Raw genomic sequence first — 22,056 nt, forward strand, 5'->3', positions numbered from 1 at the left:
AATTCCATCGGAAGTTCCTCTAGAAATATCTCCGGAAGTTCCTCCAGGAATTTCTTCGGAAGCTTCTCCTGGAATACTTCCGAATTTCAGGAATTCCTCCGTAAGTTCCTCCAAGAGTTCCTCCGGAAGTTCCTCTAGAAATTCCTCCAAAACTTCCTCCAGGGATTCCTCCACAAGTTCTTTGTGCAAATCATGCAGATGGCACTTCAAGAATTCCTCCAGAAGTTCCGCAAGTTCTTTCGCTATTTTTAAATTTTTATTTTCGTCCGGAGACGAGCCAGCCTCGGGCTGAAAGTCTCCTTAATAAAGACAAAAAAAATCTTTATTTTCGTGATATTTCATAATCAACGACAAGTTCCTTCACTAATTCACGCAGTAGTTATGTCAAGAATTCCGCATGAGAAGCTCCTCCAGGAAATCCTCCGAAAGTGCCTCCAGGAAATCCTCCGAAAGTTTCTCCAGGAAATTCTCCGAAAGTTCCTCCAGCAAAACCTCCGGAAGTTCCTCCAAGAATTCCTCCGGATGCTCCTCCAGGAATTTCTACGCAAGTTCCTCCAGGAATTCCTCCGGAAGTTCCTCCTGAAATTGATCCGGCAGTTCTTCCGGAAGTTCTTTTCCTCCGGGAGCTCCTCTAAGAATTTCCCCAGAAGCTCCTCTTCCTCCGAAAGTTCCGTCAGAAATTCCTCCAGAAGTTCATTCATGAATTCCTCGGGAAGATTCTTCAGGAATTTAACCAGAAATTACTTCAAGAATTCCTCCGGAATTAATTCTTGCGGAATATACTTCAAGAATTCCTCCAGAAGTTCCTTCAAGAATTCCTCCGGTAGTTTCTTCGGTAATTCCTCTGAAAGTTCCATCGGATATTCCTCCGGAAAATCCTTCAGTAATTCCTCCGGTAGTTACTCCGGGAATTCCTTCGGAAGTTGCTTCGGGAATTCCTTCGGAAGTTCCTTCTCGAGTTCCTCCGGAAGTTCATCCGGGAATTTTTCCGGAAGCTCCTTCGGGAATTCTTCCGGAAGCTCCTTCTATAATTTCTCCGGAAGTTTATTCGGGAATTCCTCCGGAAGTTCCTTCGGGAATTCATCCGGAAGTTCCTTCGGAAGTTCCTCCGGAAGTTCCTCCGGAAGTTCCTTCGGAAGTTCCTCCGGAAGTTCCTTCGGAAGTTCCTCCGGAAGTTCCTTCGGAAGTTCCTCCGGAAGTTCCTTCGGAAGTTCCTCCGGAAGTTCCTTCGGAAGTTCCTCCGGAAGTTCCTTCGGAAGTTCCTCCGGAAGTTCCTTCGGAAGTTCCTCCGGAAGTTCCTTCGGAAGTTGCTCCGGAAGTTCCTTCGGAAGTTCCTCCGGAAGTTCCTTCGGAAGTTCCTCCGGAAGTTCCTTCGGAAGTTCCTCCGGAAGTTCCTTCGGAAGTTCCTCCGGAAGTTCCTCCGGAAGTTCCTTCGGAAGTTCCTCCGGAAGTTCCTTCGGAAGTTCCTCCGGAAGTTCCTTCGGAAGTTCCTCCGGAAGTTCCTTCGGAAGTTCCTCCGGAAGTTCCTTCGGAAGTTCCTCCGGAAGTTCCTTCGGAAGTTCCTCCGGAAGTTCCTTCGGAAGTTCCTCCGGAAGTTCCTTCGGAAGTTCCTCCGGAAGTTCCTTCGGAAGTTCCTCCGGAAGTTCCTTCGGAAGTTCCTCCGGAAGTTCCTTCGGAAGTTCCTCCGGAAGTTCCTTCGGAAGTTCCTCCGGAAGTTCCTTCGGAAGTTCCTCCGGAAGTTCCTTCGGAAGTTCCTCCGGAAGTTCCTTCGGAAGTTCCTCCGGAAGTTCCTTCGGAAGTTCCTCCGGAAGTTCCTTCGGAAGTTCCTCCGGAAGTTCCTTCGGAAGTTCCTCCGGAAGTTCCTTCGGAAGTTCCTTCGGAAGTTCCTTCGGAAGTTCCTCCGGAAGTTCCTTCGGAAGTTCCTCCGGAAGTTCCTTCGGAAGTTCCTCCGGAAGTTCCTTCGGAAGTTCCTTCGGAAGTTCCTCCGGAAGTTCCTTCGGAAGTTCCTCCGGAAGTTCCTTCGGAAGTTCCTCCGGAAGTTCCTTCGGAAGTTCCTCCGGAAGTTCCTTCGGAAGTTCCTCCGGAAGTTCCTTCGAGAATTCCTTCGCAAGTTCCTTCGAGAATTCCCCCGCAAGTTCCTTCGGGAATTCCCCCGGAAGTTCCTTCGGGAATTCCCCCGGAAGTTCCTCCGGAAGTTCCTTCGGTATTCGTCCGGAAGTTCCTCCGGGATTCGTCCGGAAGTTCCTTCGGAATTCCTCCGGAAGTTCCTTCAGAATTCCTCGGAAGTTCCTTCGAATTCCTCCGGAAGTTCCTTCAGAATTCCTCCGGAAGTTCCTTCTGGAATTCCTCCGGAAGTTCCTTCAGGAATTCCTCCGGAAGTTCCTTCGAATTCCTCCGGAAGTTCCTTCGAATTCCTCCGGAAGTTCCTTCGAATTCCTCCGGAAGTTCCTTCGAATTCCTCCGGAAGTTCCTTCAGAATTCCTCCGGAAGTTCCTTCGGGAATTCCTCCGGAAGTTCCTTCAGGAATTCCTCCGGAAGTTCCTTCGAATTCCTCCGGAAGTTCCTTCAGGAATTCCTCCGGAAGTTCCTTCGAATTCCTCCGGAAGTTCCTTCAGGAATTCCTCCGGAAGTTCCTTCAGGAATTCCTCCGGAAGTTCCTTCGAATTCCTCCGGAAGTTCCTTCGAATTCCTCCGGAAGTTCCTTCAGAATTCCTCCGGAAGTTCCTTCGAATTCCTCCGAGTTCCTTCAGGGAATTCCTCCGGAAGTTCCTTCAGGAATTCCTCCGAAGTTCCTTCGGAATTCCTCCGGAAGTTCCTTCAGGAATTCCTCCGGAAGTTCCTTCGAATTCCTCCGGAAGTTCCTTCGAATTCCTCCGGAAGTTCCTTCAGGAATTCCTCCGGAAGTTCCTTCGAATTCCTCCGGAAGTTCCTTCGAATTCCTCCGGAAGTTCCTTCAGGAATTCCTCGGAAGTTCCTTCAGGAATTCCTCCGGAAGTTCCTTCAGAATTCCTCCGGAAGTTCCTTCGAATTCCTCCGGAAGTTCCTTCGGAATTCCTCGGAAGTTCCTTCAGGAATTCCTCGGAAGTTCCTTCGGGAATTCCTCCGGAAGTTCCTTCAGGAATTCCTCCGGAAGTTCCTTCGAATTCCTCGGAAGTTCCTTCAGGAATTCCTCCGGAAGTTCCTTCAGGAATTCCTCCGGAAGTTCCTTCGAATTCCTCCGGAAGTTCCTTCAGGAATTCCTCCGGAAGTTCCTTCGGAATTCCTCCGGAAGTTCCTTCAGGAATTCCTCCGGAAGTTCCTTCGAATTCCTCCGGAAGTTCCTTCAGGAATTCCTCGGAAGTTCCTTCGAATTCCTCCGGAAGTTCCTTCAGAATTCCTCCGGAAGTTCCTTCGAATTCCTCGGAAGTTCCTTCAGGAATTCCTCGGAAGTTCCTTCGAATTCCTCCGGAAGTTCCTTCAGGAATTCCTCGGAAGTTCCTTCAGGAATTCCTCCGGAAGTTCCTTGAAGAATTCCTCGGAAGTTCCTTCGGGAATTCCTCCGGAAGTTCCTTCAGGAATTCCTCGGAAGTTCCTTCAGGAATTCCTCCGGAAGTTCCTTCAGGAATTCCTCGGAAGTTCCTTCGGAAATTCCTCCGGAATTTCCTTCAGAATTCCTCCGGAAGTTCCTTCAGGAATTCCTCCGGAAGTTCCTCCAGGAATTCCTTCGGAAGTTCCTCCAGGAATTCCTTCGGAAGTTCCTCAGGAATTCCTTCAGGAGTTCCTCAGGAATTCCTTCGGAAGTTTCTCCAGGGATTTCTTCGGAAGTTCCTCCAGGAATTCCTTCAGGCTCCTCCAGAGGAATTCCTTCGGAAGTTCCTCCAGGTATTCCGTCGAAAGTTCCACCAGGAATTACTCAGGAAGTTCCTTCAGTGATTCCTCCAGAATTCCTCTAGGAATTCCTCCGAAACTTCTGAAGGAATTCCTGGAAGTATTTCGAAGGAATTCCTGAAAGTACTTCGAAGGAATTCCTGAAAGTACTTCCGAGAGAATTCCTGGAGGAACTCGAAGGAATTCCTGGAGGATCTTCCCAAGGAACTTCCAGAGGAATTCTTCCGATGGAATTGCTGAAGGATCTTCCGAAGGGTTCCTTGGAGGAACTTCAAAGGAATTCCTGGAGGAACTTTCGAAGAAATTCCTGAAGGAACTTCCGAAAGAATCTCTGGAGGAACTTCCGTAGAAATCCTGGAGAAACTTCTGAAGGAATCCTGTAGGAGTTTCCGAAGGAATCCTGGAAGAACTTCCGAAGAATTCCTGGAGGAACTTCCGAAGGAATTCCTGGAGGAACATCCGAAGGAATTCCTGGAGGAACTTCCAAAGGAATTCCTGGAGGAACTTCCAAAGAAATTCCTGGAGGAACTTTCGAAGAAATTCCCGAAAGAACTTCAGTAAGAATTCCATAAGAATTTTCCGGAGAAATTCCCGAGGAAACTTCCATGACAATTCCCGAGGAAACTTCCATAAGAATTCCCGAAGCAATTTCCAGAGGAATTCCCGAAGGAACTTCCGGAGGAACTTCCGGAGGAACTTCCGGAGGAATTCCCGAAGGAACTTCCGGAGGAATACCCGAAGGAACTTCCGGAGGAATTCCCGAAGGAACTTCCGGAGGAATTCCCGAAGGAACTTCCGGAGGAATTCCCGAAGGAACTTCCGGAGGAATTCCGGAAGGAACTTCGGAGGAACTTCGAAGGAACTTCCGGAGGAACTTCCGAAGGAACTTCCGGAAGGAACTTCCGAAGGAACCTGAGGAATTCCGAAGGAACTTCGGAGGAACTTCCGAAGGAACTTCGGAGAACTTCCGAAGGAACTTCCGGAGGAACTGAAGGAACTTCGAAGGAACTTCGAGGAACTTCCGGAAGGAACTTCCGAAGGAACTTCCGGAGGAACTTCCGAAGGAACTTCCGGAGGAACTTCGAAGGAACTTCCGGAAGGAACTTCGAAGAACTTCGGAGGAACTTCCGAAGGAACTTCCGAAGGAACTTCCGGAGGAACTTCCGAAGGAACTTCCGGAGGAACTTCCGAAGGAACTTCCGGAGGAACTTCCGAAGGAACTTCCGGAGGAACTTCCGAAGGAACTTCCGGAGGAACTTCCGAAGGAACTTCAGGAGGAACTTCCGAAGGAACTTCCGGAGGAACTTCCGGAGGAACTTCCGAAGGAACTTCCGGAGGAATTTCCGAATAAACTTCCGGAGGAACTCGAGAAGGAACTTCCGAAGGAATTCCCGAAGCAACTTCCGAAGGAATTCCCGAAGTAACTACCGGAGGAATTACTGAAGGATTTTCCGGAGGAATATCCGATGGAACTTTCAGAGGAATTACCGAAGAAACTACCGGAGGAATTCTTGAAAGAACTTCTGGAGGAATTCTTGAAGTATATTCGCAAGAATTAATTCCGGAGGAATTCTGGAAGTAATTTCTGGTTAAATTCCTGAAGAATCTTCCCGAGGAATTCATGAATGAACTTCTGGAGGAATTTCTGACGGAACTTTCTGAGGAAGAGGAGCTTCTGGGGAAATTCTTAGAGGAGCTCCCGGAGGAAAAGAACTTCCGGAAGAACTGCCGGATCAATTTCAAGAGGAACTTCCGGAGGAATTCCTGGAGGAACTTCCGAAGGAATTCCTGGAGGAACTTCCGAAGGAATTCCTGGAGGAACTTCCGAAGGAATTCCTGGAGGAACTTCCGAAGGAATTCCTGGAGGAACTTCCGAAGGAATTCCTGGAGAAACTTTTGAAGGAAGTCCTGGAGGAACTTCCGAAGGAATTCCTGGAGGAACTTCCGAAGGAATTCCTGGAAGAATTCCCGAAGGAATTCCTGGAGGAATTCCCGAAGGAATTCCTGGAGGAACTCCCGAAGGAATTCCTGGAGGAACTTCCGAAGGAATTCCTGGAAAAACTTCCGAAGGAATTCCTGGAAAAACTTCCGAAGGAATTCCTGGAGGAACTTTCGAAGCAATTCCTGGAGGAAGTTCCGCAGGAATTGCTGGAGGAAGTTCCGCAGGAATTCCTGGGGGAACTTCTGCAGGAATTCCTGGGGGAACTTCTGCAGGAATTCCTGGAGGAACTTCCACAGGAATTCCTGGAGGAACTTCCACAGGAATTCCTGGAGGAACTTCCGCAGGAATTCCTGGAGGAACTTCCGCAGGAATTCCTGGAGGAACTTCCGCAGGAATTCCTGGTGGAACTTCCGCAGGAATTCCTGGAGGAACTTCCGCAGGAATTCCTGGAGGACCTTCCGCAGGAATTCCTGGAGGAACTTCCGCAGGAATTCCTGGAGGAACTTCCGCAGGAATTCCTGGAAGAACTTCCGAAGGAATTCCTGGAAGAACTTCCGAAGGAATTCCTTGAGGAACTTCCGAAGGAATTACTGGAGGAACTTCCGAAGGAATTTTTAGGGGAACTGCTAGAGGGATTCCTGGAGGAATTTCTGGAGGAACTTCTGGAAGAATTCCGGAAGGAATTTTCGGACAAATTCCTGAAGAACTTCCGGAGGAACTTTTGAAAAAATTTCTGGGGGAATTTCCGCAGGATTTTCTGAAGAAACGGCCGCAGGAATTTCTGGAGGACCTTCTGGAGAAATTTCTAGAGGAACTTCGGCAGGAATTTCGAAGGAGCTTCCTCACAAATTTCTGGAGGAACTTCCTGAGGAACTCCTAGAGGAACTTCTAGAGGGATTCCTGGAGGAACTTCTGGCGGACTTCCTGGAAGAACTTCCGGAGGAATTTTTGCTGAAACTTCCAGAGGAATCTGTAGAGGAACTTTCTGAACAATGTCTAGAGAAACTTCTGGAGGAATTCCTTGAGGATCTTCAGAAGGAATTATTTAAGGAACTTCCGGAGGAACTTCTGAAAGAAACTTCCACAAGAATGTGTGAAGAAACTTCCTCAGGAATTTTGGAAGAACTTCCGCAGGAATTTATAGGAGAGCTTCTAGATGGATTCGTTAGGATGCTTGTATTTACAAATAATGGAGGTTGATATGTCTCAAGATGGGTTTCGATGCTCATCTAAATTTATCCACTTCCTGGAAGGTATTGGGTTTCCGGGAACACTTTCGAACGTGGCCAATGTATTCAAAACGTCTGAAATTCTCATCTACTGAGCTTATCTTTCAAAATCATGGAGTTTGATATGTCGCAAGATGGGTTTCGGTGCTAATCGAAATTTGTCCGCTTCCCTGAAGGAACCAGGCTCCCGGGAACACTTCCGGACGTGGCCAATGTGTCCAAAATCTCTCAAAAAATCATGTATTGTGCTTGTCTTTCAAAATCATGAAGTATGATATGTCGCAAGACTGGTATTTACACCACTTGAAAAGAGTCCACTACCCTGGAGACTCAGGTTCTTGGAACATCCGGAACCATGTCCTGGTAATCAAGTTGTATCAATACTGACTTCTTATGCTGGTCAATGATGATTGACCACGTTTGCATCAACATTCCGGGCACTTTCGTTCATTTATCAATTGTTTAAAAAAATTACCCGGCTTCGACTGCACCTGACCCAGGACCCCCCCTTAAAAAATCCGCCCGGATTGGCAACATGGTCACCCGACTAGAAGGACCTAACTAGATTATATCATCCTATGATATTATGTTATGTTTATTTTATATAACATAGGTTGATATAAACTAGGTGCAGGATGTTGTTAAAAAAACTAAATTTATAACAAAACGGTATATGAAATTCATCAAAAAAGTAACACATTTTGTTGTAATCATATCAAAATTATATCAAGTGAAGTAAGAAATTTTGATATGAAATATCTAATCTATAACACCATTTTATATGAAAAAAATCTAATTTCTAACATCACAAGTTACATATCATAATATGATTTAAATGAAAATTATAACAAAATGAGATACAATAAACGGAATTCGAAATTTGTCTACTTTTATTCTCCTGAAAATAAAAGAAACACATTTTCTATCATATTGTGAATGTTTATTTCATCAGACCGGAATGTTTACATGTCTCAAGACGGTAAAAAACAAATGTTAACGAACCACTACGTATGAGTAGGTAACAATAGGTAATAATACCACTGGTAAGCAGTTATAATTAAAACTGAAAATTTCTTTGAAATTCAAAATCAAAGCTAACAAGCAAAAGCAAAGCATTATTTTTTGCCATAATAAATAATAACACGTCCCATTAGCTCACGACATTCCTTAACTTTGATTCCTGCGATAGCTGGCAAATCTCCTTGATAGCAACGATGCTCAACGAAACGTGCTGAAAAGGAAAAACTAATTAAACTTCACGGCCTGGTTGAGTAATTCAAAATTTTACCTTCAATATACTTCACTTTGTCTGGATCCAGCCGAACTTTCTCACCAGATTCCTCCTTGTGCGAGCGTTCTCCTCCTTTGCGACCATTGGGATTGTTCGATGTGCGACCGGTGAGACTCACATTTTTTAGACCTTCAGGGAAAAGTTCCAACATCAGTAACTTAACAAAGATGTAGTCCCTGGTTCCCGCAGTTTCCGAGAACTTTTTTAGTTTTTCCTTTCCGGAAACTCTTCTACCTCTGTGAAGGTTACATCGTGAGGGTTTCCCAGTAGTTTTGCATGCAGAGCATCCGTTAGTGTCAAACACCGGGCTGTGTTCTGCTGATTTTGCTTGTTTAGTTTCTTATTTTGCGAAACCAACAAATTGTTCTGTTGAATAAGTTTGTCGATCTTCGGCTGCTGCCCGCAAACACAAATTATACCTATATCAAAAAGAAGAAAAAAGCACGATGAAGTGTTGTCGCCAATATTTTTTTTATTTTTCGTCTCGTCATAAACAGAAATTACTCCAGAAGCCACAAATTATGCAATGCTGATGGAAGTGCTGAGCAGAATGGGTACGTTTTACAGTTTTTTCATGGAAAAACTGTCAAAACGCACGCGTTTTGGCGTTCGAACAAATTATTTGAATCTTTCTCACAAACTGTTAGGTAGGAGAGATGGAAGGGATTCTCAAATTGTAAAATTTGGCATTATGTATGTTATGAACAGACACTGACATACACTTACCCGCACCAGAATTGGACTCGACTAGTGGAGATCGAGGCTGACTTAATGTATTTGCTGAGATGACGCGCGTATACGTATTTATAATGGCAGGGGGTCCTTGAACAACGACCAACTCATTCCCTTCTGCATCCGAACCGGCATTTGACACCACAGAACGGTTTTGTTTTTCGCAGGGCAATCTGTAATCAGATCCAGATTCGTCATTCTCCAGTTCGGCCGCGATTTGCGTATTTACTTCCAAGTCAGCAGTATCACTTTCTGCGTCCGATAGCCAGTCTCGCATAAGGTTCGTTTTAATGTCCTCCAACGATCCATTGGTTTCCAAATCAATTAATGGAGCTCGGATTGCACTTCGTTTTGCAGGCACAGCTTTTTTTTCAGACAGTACCTCGTTGTCTTGTTGATGGCTATTGTTTTGTACCGGCCAGGCCGAATCGGATAGACTGCAACTTGATTTTGCCACTGGTCGTTTCGAAGATTGATGAGGAAGAACTGATGTGAGAGTTGTCTGTTTTCCGAGCGTATTGCACACTGTTTTACGGATTGCACACTGTTTTACAGGATGTTCTCTTGGTGTTGCAGATTTCTTGACGTTTTCCTTGATATCGACCAGCTTTAGAATTAAATTTCCAGGGGGTCGTTCGGAGCATCGCTGCTGTGGGATTGGTAAGTTCACAGGTGTTTTCTTCGGAGATCCGATCACGGTGTCTTTCACCTATGCGAAAAAAATTGAGGTTAGGTTAATTCCATTTCTGAATTTATTTTCATTTTACCTGAGCAGGATCAAGCAAAAAATCGAGATTTCTTGATTTTGCTTCATTCCGCACAATCCGATTAGCCTTTTTCGGTGCAATCTGTTTTGCGGCCGATAACGCAGATCTCTTGGATGATTTTTTCATTGCACAAAAAATAATTTCAACGGCTTTTCGATCGACAAGTGAACAACAATGACGAACGTGACAGTTGATAATGGAGACTGACAACATCTATGATGCAGGGATGCCATATCTTTAATTTTCACTGTGTAATAATTTGAACAATTTGATCTTTCGTTATTTTGAATTTTAAATTTTATATTTTATATTTTAAATAATAAATGGTAAATTGTATTTACAATTTACAATTATTTTACAGTTTACAATTCAATTTACAATTTACAATATGCAATTTACAATTTACAATATGCAATTTACAATTTACAATCTACTATTTACAATTTACAATTGACAATTTACAATTTACAATTTACAATTTACAATTTACAATTTACAATCTACAATTTACAATTTACATTTTACAATTTACAATTTACAATTTACAATTTACAATTTACAATTTACAATTTACAATTTACAATTTACAATTTACAATTTACAATTTACAATTTACAATTTACAATTTACAATTTACAATTTACAATTTACAATTTACAATTTACAATTTACAATTTACAATTTACAATTTACAATTTACAATTTACAATTTACAATTTACAATTTACAATTTACAATTTACAATTTACAATTTACAATTTACAATTTACAATTTACAATTTACAATTTACAATTTACAATTTACAATTCACAGTTCACAATTTACAATTTACATTTTACAATTTACAATTTACAATTTACAATTCACAGTTCACAATTTACATTTAACAATTTTCAATTTATTATTTACAATTTACAATTTACAATTTACAATTCACAGTTCACAATTTACAATTTACATTTAACAATTTGCAATTTATTATTTACAATTTACAATTTACAATTCACAGTTCACAATTTACAATTTACAATTCACAGTTCACAATTTACAATTTACATTTTACAATTTACAATTTACAATTCACAGTTCACAATTTACAATTTACATTTTATAATTTGCAATTTACCATTTACAATTTACAATTTACAATTCACAGTTCACAATTTACAATTTACATTTTACAATTTGCAATTTACCATTTACAATTTACAATTTACAATTACAATTTCAAAAGTTAATTTGTTGAAATGTAAAAAAACTGGTTAAGTGTCTGAAATGGCAACACTGACGTACGTATCCATTCCTCGAATTCTTTTTGAAATCAGCGTAAGTCAAGTGAGTCTTTTCATTTTCTGTTTCATCAACAAGCTAGAAGTTAACCGCCAGAATATATAAGGAATATATAATGTTGGAAAGTTATTATCTATCTGTTATCTGTTAGGGCCCGGCCACAATGGTGAGCGCTGCGGTGCGTTTTGACAGTTAACCCATGTATTTTCTGTCAAAACGCCCCGCTGCGCTCACCATTGCATTGTGGCCGGGCCCTTAGCATGCGCGTCAGCGGCAATACACAATGAACCATAAATCAATTCACTTTTGGGTTTGCTCCACTCAAATTCACACAAATGCTACCTTCCTTTCAGTGTAAAATTGTAAACCACCCGTGGGTTTCATGAACTCAAGTTTGTTATTTTTCCCTGGACTATGTTGGAAGAACTCAAATTTGGCTTCTTTTATGTGAAATCTCAAGTTGGGCCGATGCATCTCTCTTTGATTTAAATATTGTTCATGAGAGAAAGCGAGAAAACTACAGTATCCCCGTTCATCCGGCTCTCGCTAATCCGACGACTCGTTAGTCCGGATCTCGCTAATTCGGAATTTTCTGGATTAAAAAGTATCAACCCTCATTTGAATGCATTATGCTCTAAGTTTTCAAACTTGTGCTGTGTTTTTGTTTTGGTACATTTGTGTGGATATGACAGTCGGATTATCGAGAGAAATCTTTTTTGTATCAGCCCCCCGCTGTAATATACTGTAATTCAATTTGAGCTAAAAAGTCAAGAGCTTAGTGTTTTTATTATACATATGTATATGTTATGTATTCCAAACTTATTTTTTTCGCGTTATTTCTATGTCCTAATAAATAATCAGCTTCGAATGTTATTGAGTCTAAAGAGTCTTCAAAAAAAATTCGTCTTTTTTAAATATTATTAGAGTTTACTTTTCACAACAACAGAGCAAATTGTAAATTGTGCATAATCTGCGACAAACATTTTCACCTAATTAACAGTTAACTGAACACAAATTTTAAGTATAAACCCCTTGTGAGATGTCCTCTAAAATGGGTGAAAAACGGAGACCTAATCATTACTGGTTGATGGATCCTTGGTACAACCAAAAATACGTTAAAAAGGTATGTGATTGCCCACTGCGAATGAAACTTGAATTATATTATGTAGTATTTATTTTTACAGCGCATGAAAACAAACCAGCCCCAGCGTCTCATCTTTGAGGATATTGACGATATTGTATCGGAAGCCGGTGAAGAATCACAATTAGGTACGATAATACTTAAATGGTCCTGAATCTTCGCTCACAATATCTACTATTCCAGATAACTCTTTCAGTAATACCATTAACAATAATCCCATTGATCATGGCCAGTTGTCAGATGCTAGTTCCAAGTCAACAGTATCAGGCAGCTGTTTTACTGGCCTTCATAGTGTTCCACAAGATGATCTGAATAATGCCACGAATGAAGAAAATGATTGGTTGGATGCACAATGTGTGCACAACAGTATTGCAAGTATATGTGACGCACCGAGCACAGTCTATGACTCTGATGATAAGAATAGCGAAGATATCTTTGATTCGGTAAGATGTTTTCTTATAATTATATTTATAATTTATAACTTACAATTATAATTTATAACGAAAGGCTCATCCATGTCCGAATAAATGTTAACACGCTTTATATATTATATACGTTTATTTCAGTCACACATAAACGCGAGTAATGAATTTGTCAAATTCAAGAAAGACATTCGAATTGATGATGTACTGCTTATGATACTTAATATTTATATTAAGTATAATCTACCACAGCAAGGAGTAGAGCACATATTACGAATGTTCAACGTGATCTCCACAGATAACACCTTTCCAGAGTCTTTCGAAACATTCAAACACATGTTTCCAAGTAATTGTAAAATGGAGCGCATTTATTTTTGCCAAAACTGTCAATATGGGTAAAATCATATTATTTTGTTGGATCAACATTATTATTCAAACTATTATGTCTTTCAGCTATAGCGGCACACCTGATCCAGAAACTGAGTGTCCTATAACAAATTGTGGTGCAAAGAAAAAGGACTTTTTTATAGTCTTCCCATTGGAGCAGCAAATTCGTGAAACGGTTTTGAAATATTCGCAACAGATAACTGATTATGAAAAACACGTTAATGAGAATGACATTTGTGATATTAACAAAGCAGATGTAGCGCAGGCAATAATGGCACGCGAAGGCGGTAAATTTATAACGCTTTCTGCAAATGAAGACAGTGCTGCGCCGTTCAAGAGTACGACCAAAAAACCCCTGTATCCTCTATTTCTAACAGTCAATAATTTGCCACCTCGATTGAGATTCGACAAAAACAATCTTATCATTGCTGCCCTGTGGTTTAACGTAGGAAAACCTGATATGGCATTATTTCATAAACATTTTATTCTTCAAACTCAACGGCTCCGCGAAGGAATTAAAATTGGATCCGAACACTACAAAATTATAATTCTTCAAGATTGTTTGGACTCAGTGGGAAGATGTGAAGTATTCTGTTCGAAGCAGTTTAATGGTAAATTTGGCTGTACCGTCTGCCTTCATCCCGGGAAAGTGATCAACAATCAAATCCGATACCCTCACCAACAATCTAAGCTCAGAGATGATAAGTCTACAAGAAAGCTCATGTTGCAGGTACAAAACTCAGAGAGACAAGAACCCATTCTTGGAATAAAAGGCTTAAGCGTGCTGACTGGTATACCTGATTTTGACGTAATCAAAGGATTGCCACCAGATTATATGCATTTGGTCAATTTGGGCGTTATGAAACTAATATGGGAACTGCTCTTAGAAGGTGATGCCGACAATAAATCGCAACCTCACCATGTTGGAAAGTACAAAGTGTTGTTGGAACAAAGATTACAGAGCATTCGATTACCAAGCAGCTTCCCAAGGCGGTTAAGAAGTATATCTGAATATGCCAAGTTCAAAGCCAGTGAATGGGAAACTATACTTTTGCATTGCATTTATCCTTGTTTCATCGACCTGATCCCAATCAAGTACATAAATCATTTGATGCTATTAAGCACAAGCATATTTCAGCTTCTCGAATATAAAATCTCAAGAGTCACTCTTTCCACTTGCGAAAAAAATTTGAAACTCTTCGTACAAAATTTTGAAATGCTTTATGGGACGAAAAACATGGTGTACAATATTCATTTAACTTCTCACCTAGCACAGACGGTCCGGAATCTAGGAGCTCTTTGGAACACTTCATTATACCCGTACGAAAATGGCAATAGTATGCTTATAAGATTTCAGACTTCAAAGAACCATCCTGTTCTTCAGGTGTCTCAAAAATACTTATTAAATAGAGTATGTCACTTCAGTGAATCACACAATTCACCTATAAGAGATTGGATATCGAAGGTTTGGACTAATGTGCACCACAACGTAGATTTTAGTGACAGTAATAAATTTGTTTTGCCGCATAATGTTAATATAAATATAGAGCCAAGAGATATCGATTTTTTCGAGATTGGGAAGTATTATCACAAAGGCGTTAAAATTTGTTCAAAATATTTGTGTAAGAACTTTAGATATGATGATTCATTTGTTTCTCTTAACGGAGATTTCATAAATATCGATCACCTATTGGTTGATTCGAATAAAAATGCTTATGTTCTAGGCACAGTCTTGATAGCTACAAAAATATACGAAAACATGTATTCTTATGAAATATCAGACATTCAAGTCTTAAGGGGTATCAATGACTCGCTTCGATTATGTGTTAATGTTGAAATTTGTCATAAGGAAGATAAACGCATAACTAAATTCATTTCGGTGTGTAAATCAAGAACTCAAATCGATTAACGCCTTTCGCATAAAATCAATTCAAACATAACCTAAAAGTGATATAGGTAAGTTAATAATTATATAAATAATCGTAAGCAGCAAAATTATATAAATAGTCGTATGCCGCAAAAATGTCACTAATTTTGATATGAATTAGATATAAAAAATCATACGAAGAAATAAAAAATTCTCATAACATAATTTGATACATTTTAGTTGCATTATTTTCTGTCGACGATGATCTATAACAAAATTATATCATAATAAGTTATACATATCATAACAAGTTATAATTTTATTATTTTTCTGTTATGTTGTTCTGGTCGGGCAAATAAAGTAGTGTACCAAAAGATAGACATGATGACGCTCCTTTCCTGAAAATTTCATGGCAATCGTACGAAAAATGAGCCCACTCGGGTTATTTCAATTTTGATTAATAAGTCTGACCGAAACGGGTTAAGTAAAAACAATTTTTCCTTCAGCTAGGATTCTACAGGATCATTCATCAGCAAAAAACAAAAGTAACATGAAAAAAACAAGTGTAACTAGGAAAACTTTCCTGATCAGTTCTAAAAACCATGCCTTGAGAGTGTTACCTGTCTTCTCAAATTGATTCTGGTTGACATTGGTGATCGATTATCTATTTTGTCTCCTCTTTCTCTCTGCCCTCCATTGGGTCCGTTTACCGATCGGTAACATTTCGGGTTTTCCTGGCGCCCCAGGCTCGTCAATGCGTCTCCCGCATCATGATTATTGATCCCCTAATTGGACAAATAGCAAATATTTCACCGGGTTGTTCTGCAAAAAGAAAAGGAAAACACTTTGAAAATGTTTTGAATCATTCGTGCAAAGGAAATGATCTCACCTGCAGGATTCCTTTGTTCCGGATACCTTCTGGTTCCGCACGGAAATCGAGTGTAGTCAATCGAGTATATTTGAGATGCCTGCATGACGTACAGTAATTCCCAATACTTTCTGCCACCACGAACTATTTTTTTCTTCCAAAGAACGTCACTCACAACGAAATGCAATCAATTGAAATGAAAACCTCAGGCGACAACCTGCCTGAGATGACAGTTCTGATTCGGTTATGTAATGTTACATATAATTAGCGCAATATTATCACATTTCAATGTAATATTTTGTTTGCTTTTAAACTTTAACGCAGTGCAGTTTTTCGAATGTAATAAATGCATAAGAAAAGAGGTAATTTTATGCTTGTTAAACGCAGACATAAAAATATTTTTAACAATTAGATTTTACGTTGAGCGATGTACAAATCCATCGATCCGACGTAAAAATACGTAAAATCTGTTTTTACATAGAATTATTGGGTACGTCTTGAGAAGTTGCGTCATGGCATATTAATATATTTTTTGATTTGATTTTTATATTTGATTTTGATATTTTAGATGGATTCTCGATCTACAGCCACCATTGGCCGGCATATTAGTTCTAGTTTTCGAAGAAAGCATAAAACATGATGAAAGTGAACGTCACATAAAATGACAAGCAGTGGAAAAAATGCATCTGGAACATACCCTAGAAAAATCCGGAACATTTCCGGTGGCCAAGGACCAATCTCATGTTGTGCAGTTAGAAGAGTGTCCGCTTCTGATGGTTCTGGTTTTATCAAAATCGGATTATTATACGCATAGTTATGCTGATTTGAATTTCGACTTATTTTTACCTATCTCAACCTTTTTGTCTAACCCCTGTATATCTTATACAGATATTTTTGACAGTGTATGTTTTTATGATAAATACCACTGTTTATTGCAGGATTCATAATTTTGGCCAAAAATACCTTCTTTTTTCCTATTGTGCAAGGGGGGAAAAGTCGAAAATGCATGAAACGTCAAAATCTGATGTTATTACGAAAAAAAAAAATTATAAAATGCATTCATGCATTTTTAAGTCATTTGGCCTAAAATTTTGGCAACAATTTTGCATGGGGTCATATTTTGGGGTAATAAAACTTGTGAGCAATGTTGTTTTTTGAAATTCGATCACAAATTTTTTCCCATACATTCCATTGGCACCCTAAATTGTAAAGCCATTGAAAAAGACATAACTTGATTTTCTCAGGAAGTGCTTGGTTTGGCATGAATTTGCCTTCCAATGTTTGTTTACATCATAATATACGCCAAAATCGCAAAGTGGGCCCGAAATATAGGTATTAAGATGAATATGGAATCATCTGATTTCGACAATCATCCTAAAACCCTAATAGGAAGCATGATAAGAAGTGTCAGATACGTTTTCGTTGATGGACAATATCGCCCTGCAAACGCCACCAACTTCATCTGATCTTACCATACTTACGACCGACCGACCTACACATTTTGGAAACAAAGCACAACGCGGCGCGAGCTGAATTCGCGCAATCTCAAGCACCACGCGCCCACATTGCCTACTCAACTGCATGTGAGGGTGGATCCTGCCACCCGCCCGTTGTTCGGGTCATGTTTTTACAAGCCGACGCCACGCGTCGTCTTGATGGCTAAAAGTTGCTCCTCCATCGGATTGTATGTACACAACAATAGTTTTACTATAGAATCGCACAATCCCGTGTCCCAAAGAAACACATTGGTTGGCTGCCGACTGCAGCTGCAAAGAACTACAAGTCGTCGGTTATTATTTATTTCCAGCTTCATGCCGTTTCATACGATTTTATTATGATGATTTACCTGGAAGATTGCTGCTGGGAAAAAGAAGTCTAGAAAACGATGTTGTTGTTCGCCGGTGAAGATGACTCTCCGGCCGGCAGCAACAACCGCAAAGACGACGACGACGACGACCGTGATGACGATGATGAGCAGCTCTCTTCCGCGGAATATGTGGGAGTCACCCACGCCACGCGACTTACCACAGGGATTATCGTCTTTTGATGTTGTTTATTCGTTGTTTTCGGGGCTTCTTCTCGAAACGAAATGATGGGCTCCAATGGATTGGAACAGATCAGTGGACTCCCGGGGGTCCAAATGTTGTTAACCTCCGGTGAATCACTTGAAACACCATCTAAGCATTTCCATAAACTTGCTGAGTTTCGTCGCGGCTCTGAAAAACATTTGAATTGTTCAACTCAGTGGACTACAACATGGGGACTGACCTCCGGAAGACCCCTCGGAGGCGTCTAACCTGATCGAATAATTTCTGTCCTCAGACCGACAGCCAGACAATAACGGGGTACGTCGTCGCAACGGCACGGGTAGGCAAGCAGGCGTTAATTCCTTTGCTGGTAAGCGTTCACGACATGCGCGAGTCAGGTATGAAAAGAGCACAAAGATTGTTTACGCTTATAAAGGAACGAAATGAAAACCTTAAAAGCTTTCTAAAAGGCGTTTTAAGCGTGTAAAATATGGTCCGGAGATGCGCAAGGCGTACGACAGACCTGCCGGCCGACCGTGTCCGTGGCAGCCGGCGCAAGGCCGAGGCAGTTGAGTCACATTCGGATCGAAGTACGCAGGCTGGTGCCCATCTACCACTGGAGTACGGCTCTTCACAGCGGATTGTGATTTACGTTTACGCGGTGCTTCGATCCTGGAAATGGTCGTTTGCGAAAGTAGAGTGTGGGAAGGCTTAGGGCTAATGATTATTTCTAACAAGAAAAACGGTTGATTGTCTCATTTGGCTGGAAGGGCTTCAGCTAGATTAAACCTTCTTTGTGACTGGATTATCGGTGGTCTGCGTGTGGGCTTGTACCATCCTGCAGTTGAGGAGAGAGAAGTACAATTCGCACTGGCTCTGATTGAAACTAGGTTTGAATGCTCAGCTTTGTAGACTTAAACTGATGCTCAGGTTGCTGGCACGTTAGAGAACGCAAGATGTCCCGTCGTCTCGAGATTTTTCCATATTATTGGTAGTATCTGTTAAATGTGAATGATTGATACAAAAATATTACAAAAAGCGTTTACAAGTCTGATGCTGAACACTTCTTGGACACTTCGCTCTTCTAATCGATACAGCTTGAAGTTATTCCATTTGAATTAAATTTGTTTTAGTAATTGGTCTTTGATTTTCTTATTTAGGTAAAGCCTGTCCACGTCAAATTTCGGACACCCATCATCCCATGCGATTTTTTTAATTTTCACAAGCCACTGAGGAGATCAATTTACACGACAGTTGAATCTCTCCGCTTTATGTTATTCTTTCAGCGGGGTTTCCTTCTTGTCCAAAGAGATAAAATGGCTACAAATCAGTTGGACATTGTCTCTGTGTCCGAAATTTAACGTGGACAGGCTTTATATGAACGTGAGAAGATCGTAGCGGATTGCCGACGAACAGATGTGTTTTTCAGTGCAGCACAGTTTTCCACTATCAGAAATCAATACTGAGATTCCTTCATTACTGCCGAACAGTACCCATAATGTTTTAGTAACTTTCAAGTCGATAGATTCGAAAGAACGTGAAGCGGGATATGTTAACGGTCCTAAGTGGATTGGCCAGGATGCAATACCTGCTGTAGATATTTGTAAATCTACTCCACTTGTTTTTTTAGTCTTTCGTTTATTTGGAAGGCTCATTTGCCGTGAAGCGTTACGGAGCCGAAATCAAGTTTAACAATACATTTCTCGATTCTTATACATAATGTTAGTTTTGGGGAACCGAAAGACTCGCGGTTAAGTCGAGGTTAGGGAATACAATAATACAGAAGGAAAGGAAAGTAATTACTATGCTCCACTTGTCTGAAGCTAGGATAGAATGTGAAAAAGCTCAGGGATACTTGGGCATCGGTGCTCGGTTAAATGATTGCGACCGTGGTCGAGTAGGATGCTTGTAGCTCTCACCGCTTTTTTTCTGCTGGCTTTAAATTGATAAATTGATCCATCAAAATCTATATAGGAGAACGGTTCGGCACTTTATCCCATAGCTCCTATTTCTATTCCATCAAAAGCAAAGCAATGCAAAGAAATTTGGTTTGTTTCTTATTTTTGTGAGCACGCTTGTTAGTAAAAATGAGCGACGATATTGGTGCTGTATTTATTTGCTTTGCGATGAGATGAAAAAGTGAGATGGAAAACGGAACAGTTCCCCTACATAGAAATGAATTTCTGTTTGTCTTAGCCATATAGACTCGGAAACTATACTGAACCAAGAGGCCCGGAAGCCTCCTTTCAAGAGGCCCGGAAGCCTCCTTTCAAGAGGCCCGGAAGCCTCCTTTCAAGAGGCCCGGAAGCCACCTTTCAAGAGGCCCGGAAGCCACCTTTCAAGAGGCCCGGAAGCCACCTTTCAAGAGGCCCGGAAGCCTCCTTTCAAGAGGCCCGGAAGCCTCCTTTCAAGAGGCCCGGAAGCCTCCTTTCAAGAGGCCCGGAAGCCTCCTTTCAAGAGGCCCGGAAGCCTCCTTTCAAGAGGCCCGGAAGCCTCCTTTCAAGAGGCCTGGAAGCCTCATTTCAAGAGGCCTGGAAGCCTCATTTCAAGAGGCCGGAAGCCTCCTTTCAAGAGGCCCGGAAGCCTCCTCTCAAGAGGCCCGGAAGCCTCCTTTCAAGAGGCCTGGAATCCATCTTTCAATAGGCCCGGAAGCCTCCTTTCAAGAGGCCCGGAAGCCTCTTTTCAAGAGGCCTGGAATCCTCCTTTCAAGAGGCCTGGAAGCCTTCTTTCAATAGGCCCGGAAGCCTCCTTTCAAGAGACCCGGAAGCCTCCTTTCAAGAGGCTCAGAGCCTCCTTTCAAGAGGCTCTCAGCCTCCTTTCAAGAGGCTGGAAGCCTCCTTTCAAGAGGCCCGGAGGCTCCTTTCAAGAGGCCTGGAAGCCTCCTTTCAAGAGGCCAGGAAGCCTCCTTTCAAGAGGCCAGGAAGCCTCTTTCAAGAGGCCAGAAGCCTCCTTTCAAGAGGCCAGGAAGCCTCCTTTCAAGAGGCCAGAAGCCTCCTTTCAAGAGGCCAGGAAGCCTCCTTTCAAGAGGCCAGAAGCCTCCTTTCAAGAGCCCAGGAAGCCTCCTCTCAAGAGCTCCGGAAGCCTTCTTTCAAGAGGCCCGGAAGCCTCCTTTCAAGAGGCCAGGAAGCCTCCTTCCAAGAGGCCCGGAAGCCTCCTTTCAAGAGGCCCGAAGCCTCCTTTCAAGAGGCCAGAAGCCTCCTTTCAAGAGGCCAGGAAGCCTCCTTTTAAGAGGCTCGGAAGCCTCCTTTGAAGAGGCCCGGAAAGCTCCTTTCAGGAGGCCCGGAAGCCTCCTTCCAAGATGCGTAGAATCCTTTTTTCAAGAGGCCAGGAAGCCTCCTGTCAAGAGGCCAGGAAGCCTCCTGTCAAGAGGCCAGGAAGCCTCCTGTCAAGAGGCCAGGAAGCCTCCTGTCAAGAGGCCAGGAAGCCTCCTGTCAAGAGGCCAGGAAGCCTCCTTTCAAGAGGCCAGGAAGCCTCCTTTCAAGAGGCCAGGAAGCCTCCTTTCAAGAGGCCAGGAAGCCTCCTTCCAAGAGGCCAGGAAGCCTCCTTCCAAGAGGCCAGGAAGCCTCCTTCCAAGAGGCCAGGAAGCCTCCTTCCAAGAGGCCAGGAAGCCTCCTTCCAAGAGGCCAGGAAGCCTCCTTCCAAGAGGCCAGGAAGCCTCCTTCCAAGAGGCCCGGAAGCCTCCTTCCAAGAGGCCCGGAAGCCTCCTTCCAAGAGGCCAGGAAGCCTCCTTCCAAGAGGCCAGGAAGCCTCCTTCCAAGAGGCCAGGAAGCCTCCTTCCAAGAGGCCCGGAAGCCTCCTTCCAAGAGGCCCGGAAGCCTCCTTTTAAGAGGCCCGGAAGCCTCATTTCAAGAGGCCCGGAAGCCTCCTTTCAAGAGCCCCGGAAGCCACTTTTCAAGAGGCTCAACTCTCAACAACTTTCACTTGCTAATTAATTCATAAGCCTATTCAAAACAAAACAAATATTGTTTCGTGCATGAAAAAATCTACTTCTCCACTTATTTTTAGTCGCAACAAGAGTCGCCTAAGAAAAACATACCTGCAGAAAAAAAAACTATTCACACGGAGATCACAGCAACCATTGCGCGTGGACGGCTGCTGCTAAATTTTCGTATCAAGTTTTTTCACCTGTGCTTCAGCTTTGTTTCGTTGATTAGCTACCCAATTCGGTTGCCAAATTTTGGTTGAGTAGCCCTATGGTGACAACGACGAGAGAGCTCGGTGTCTT

At 42.1% G+C, this 22,056-nt stretch overlaps 2 protein-coding genes across 2 annotated transcripts; one reads left to right on the forward strand and one right to left on the reverse strand.

Annotated features, from left to right (window-relative positions):
- Nucleotides 1-7,956: 7,956 nt before the first annotated feature.
- Nucleotides 7,957-10,032, reverse strand: LOC134226832 (uncharacterized). The gene is given in 4 exon segments (XM_062707854.1): nt 7,957-8,548; nt 8,551-8,748; nt 9,056-9,770; nt 9,829-10,032. Coding segments are annotated over 4 exon segments (1,293 nt in total). The 5' UTR covers nt 9,955-10,032; the 3' UTR covers nt 7,957-8,294.
- Nucleotides 10,033-11,062: 1,030 nt separating this feature from the next.
- Nucleotides 11,063-15,148, forward strand: LOC134227538 (uncharacterized). The gene is made up of 5 exons (XM_062709104.1): nt 11,063-12,242; nt 12,304-12,388; nt 12,444-12,703; nt 12,827-13,077; nt 13,136-15,148. The coding sequence occupies exons 1-5, from the start codon at nt 12,159-12,161 to the stop codon at nt 14,976-14,978; spliced, it is 2,523 nt and encodes an 840-aa protein (XP_062565088.1). The 5' UTR covers nt 11,063-12,158; the 3' UTR covers nt 14,979-15,148.
- The last annotated feature ends 6,908 nt before the right edge of the window (nt 15,149-22,056 follow it).

The sequence above is a fragment of the Armigeres subalbatus genome, chromosome 3 (genome assembly GCF_024139115.2).
Source record: "Armigeres subalbatus isolate Guangzhou_Male chromosome 3, GZ_Asu_2, whole genome shotgun sequence".
NCBI classification, from domain to species: Eukaryota; Metazoa; Arthropoda; class Insecta; order Diptera; family Culicidae; genus Armigeres; species Armigeres subalbatus.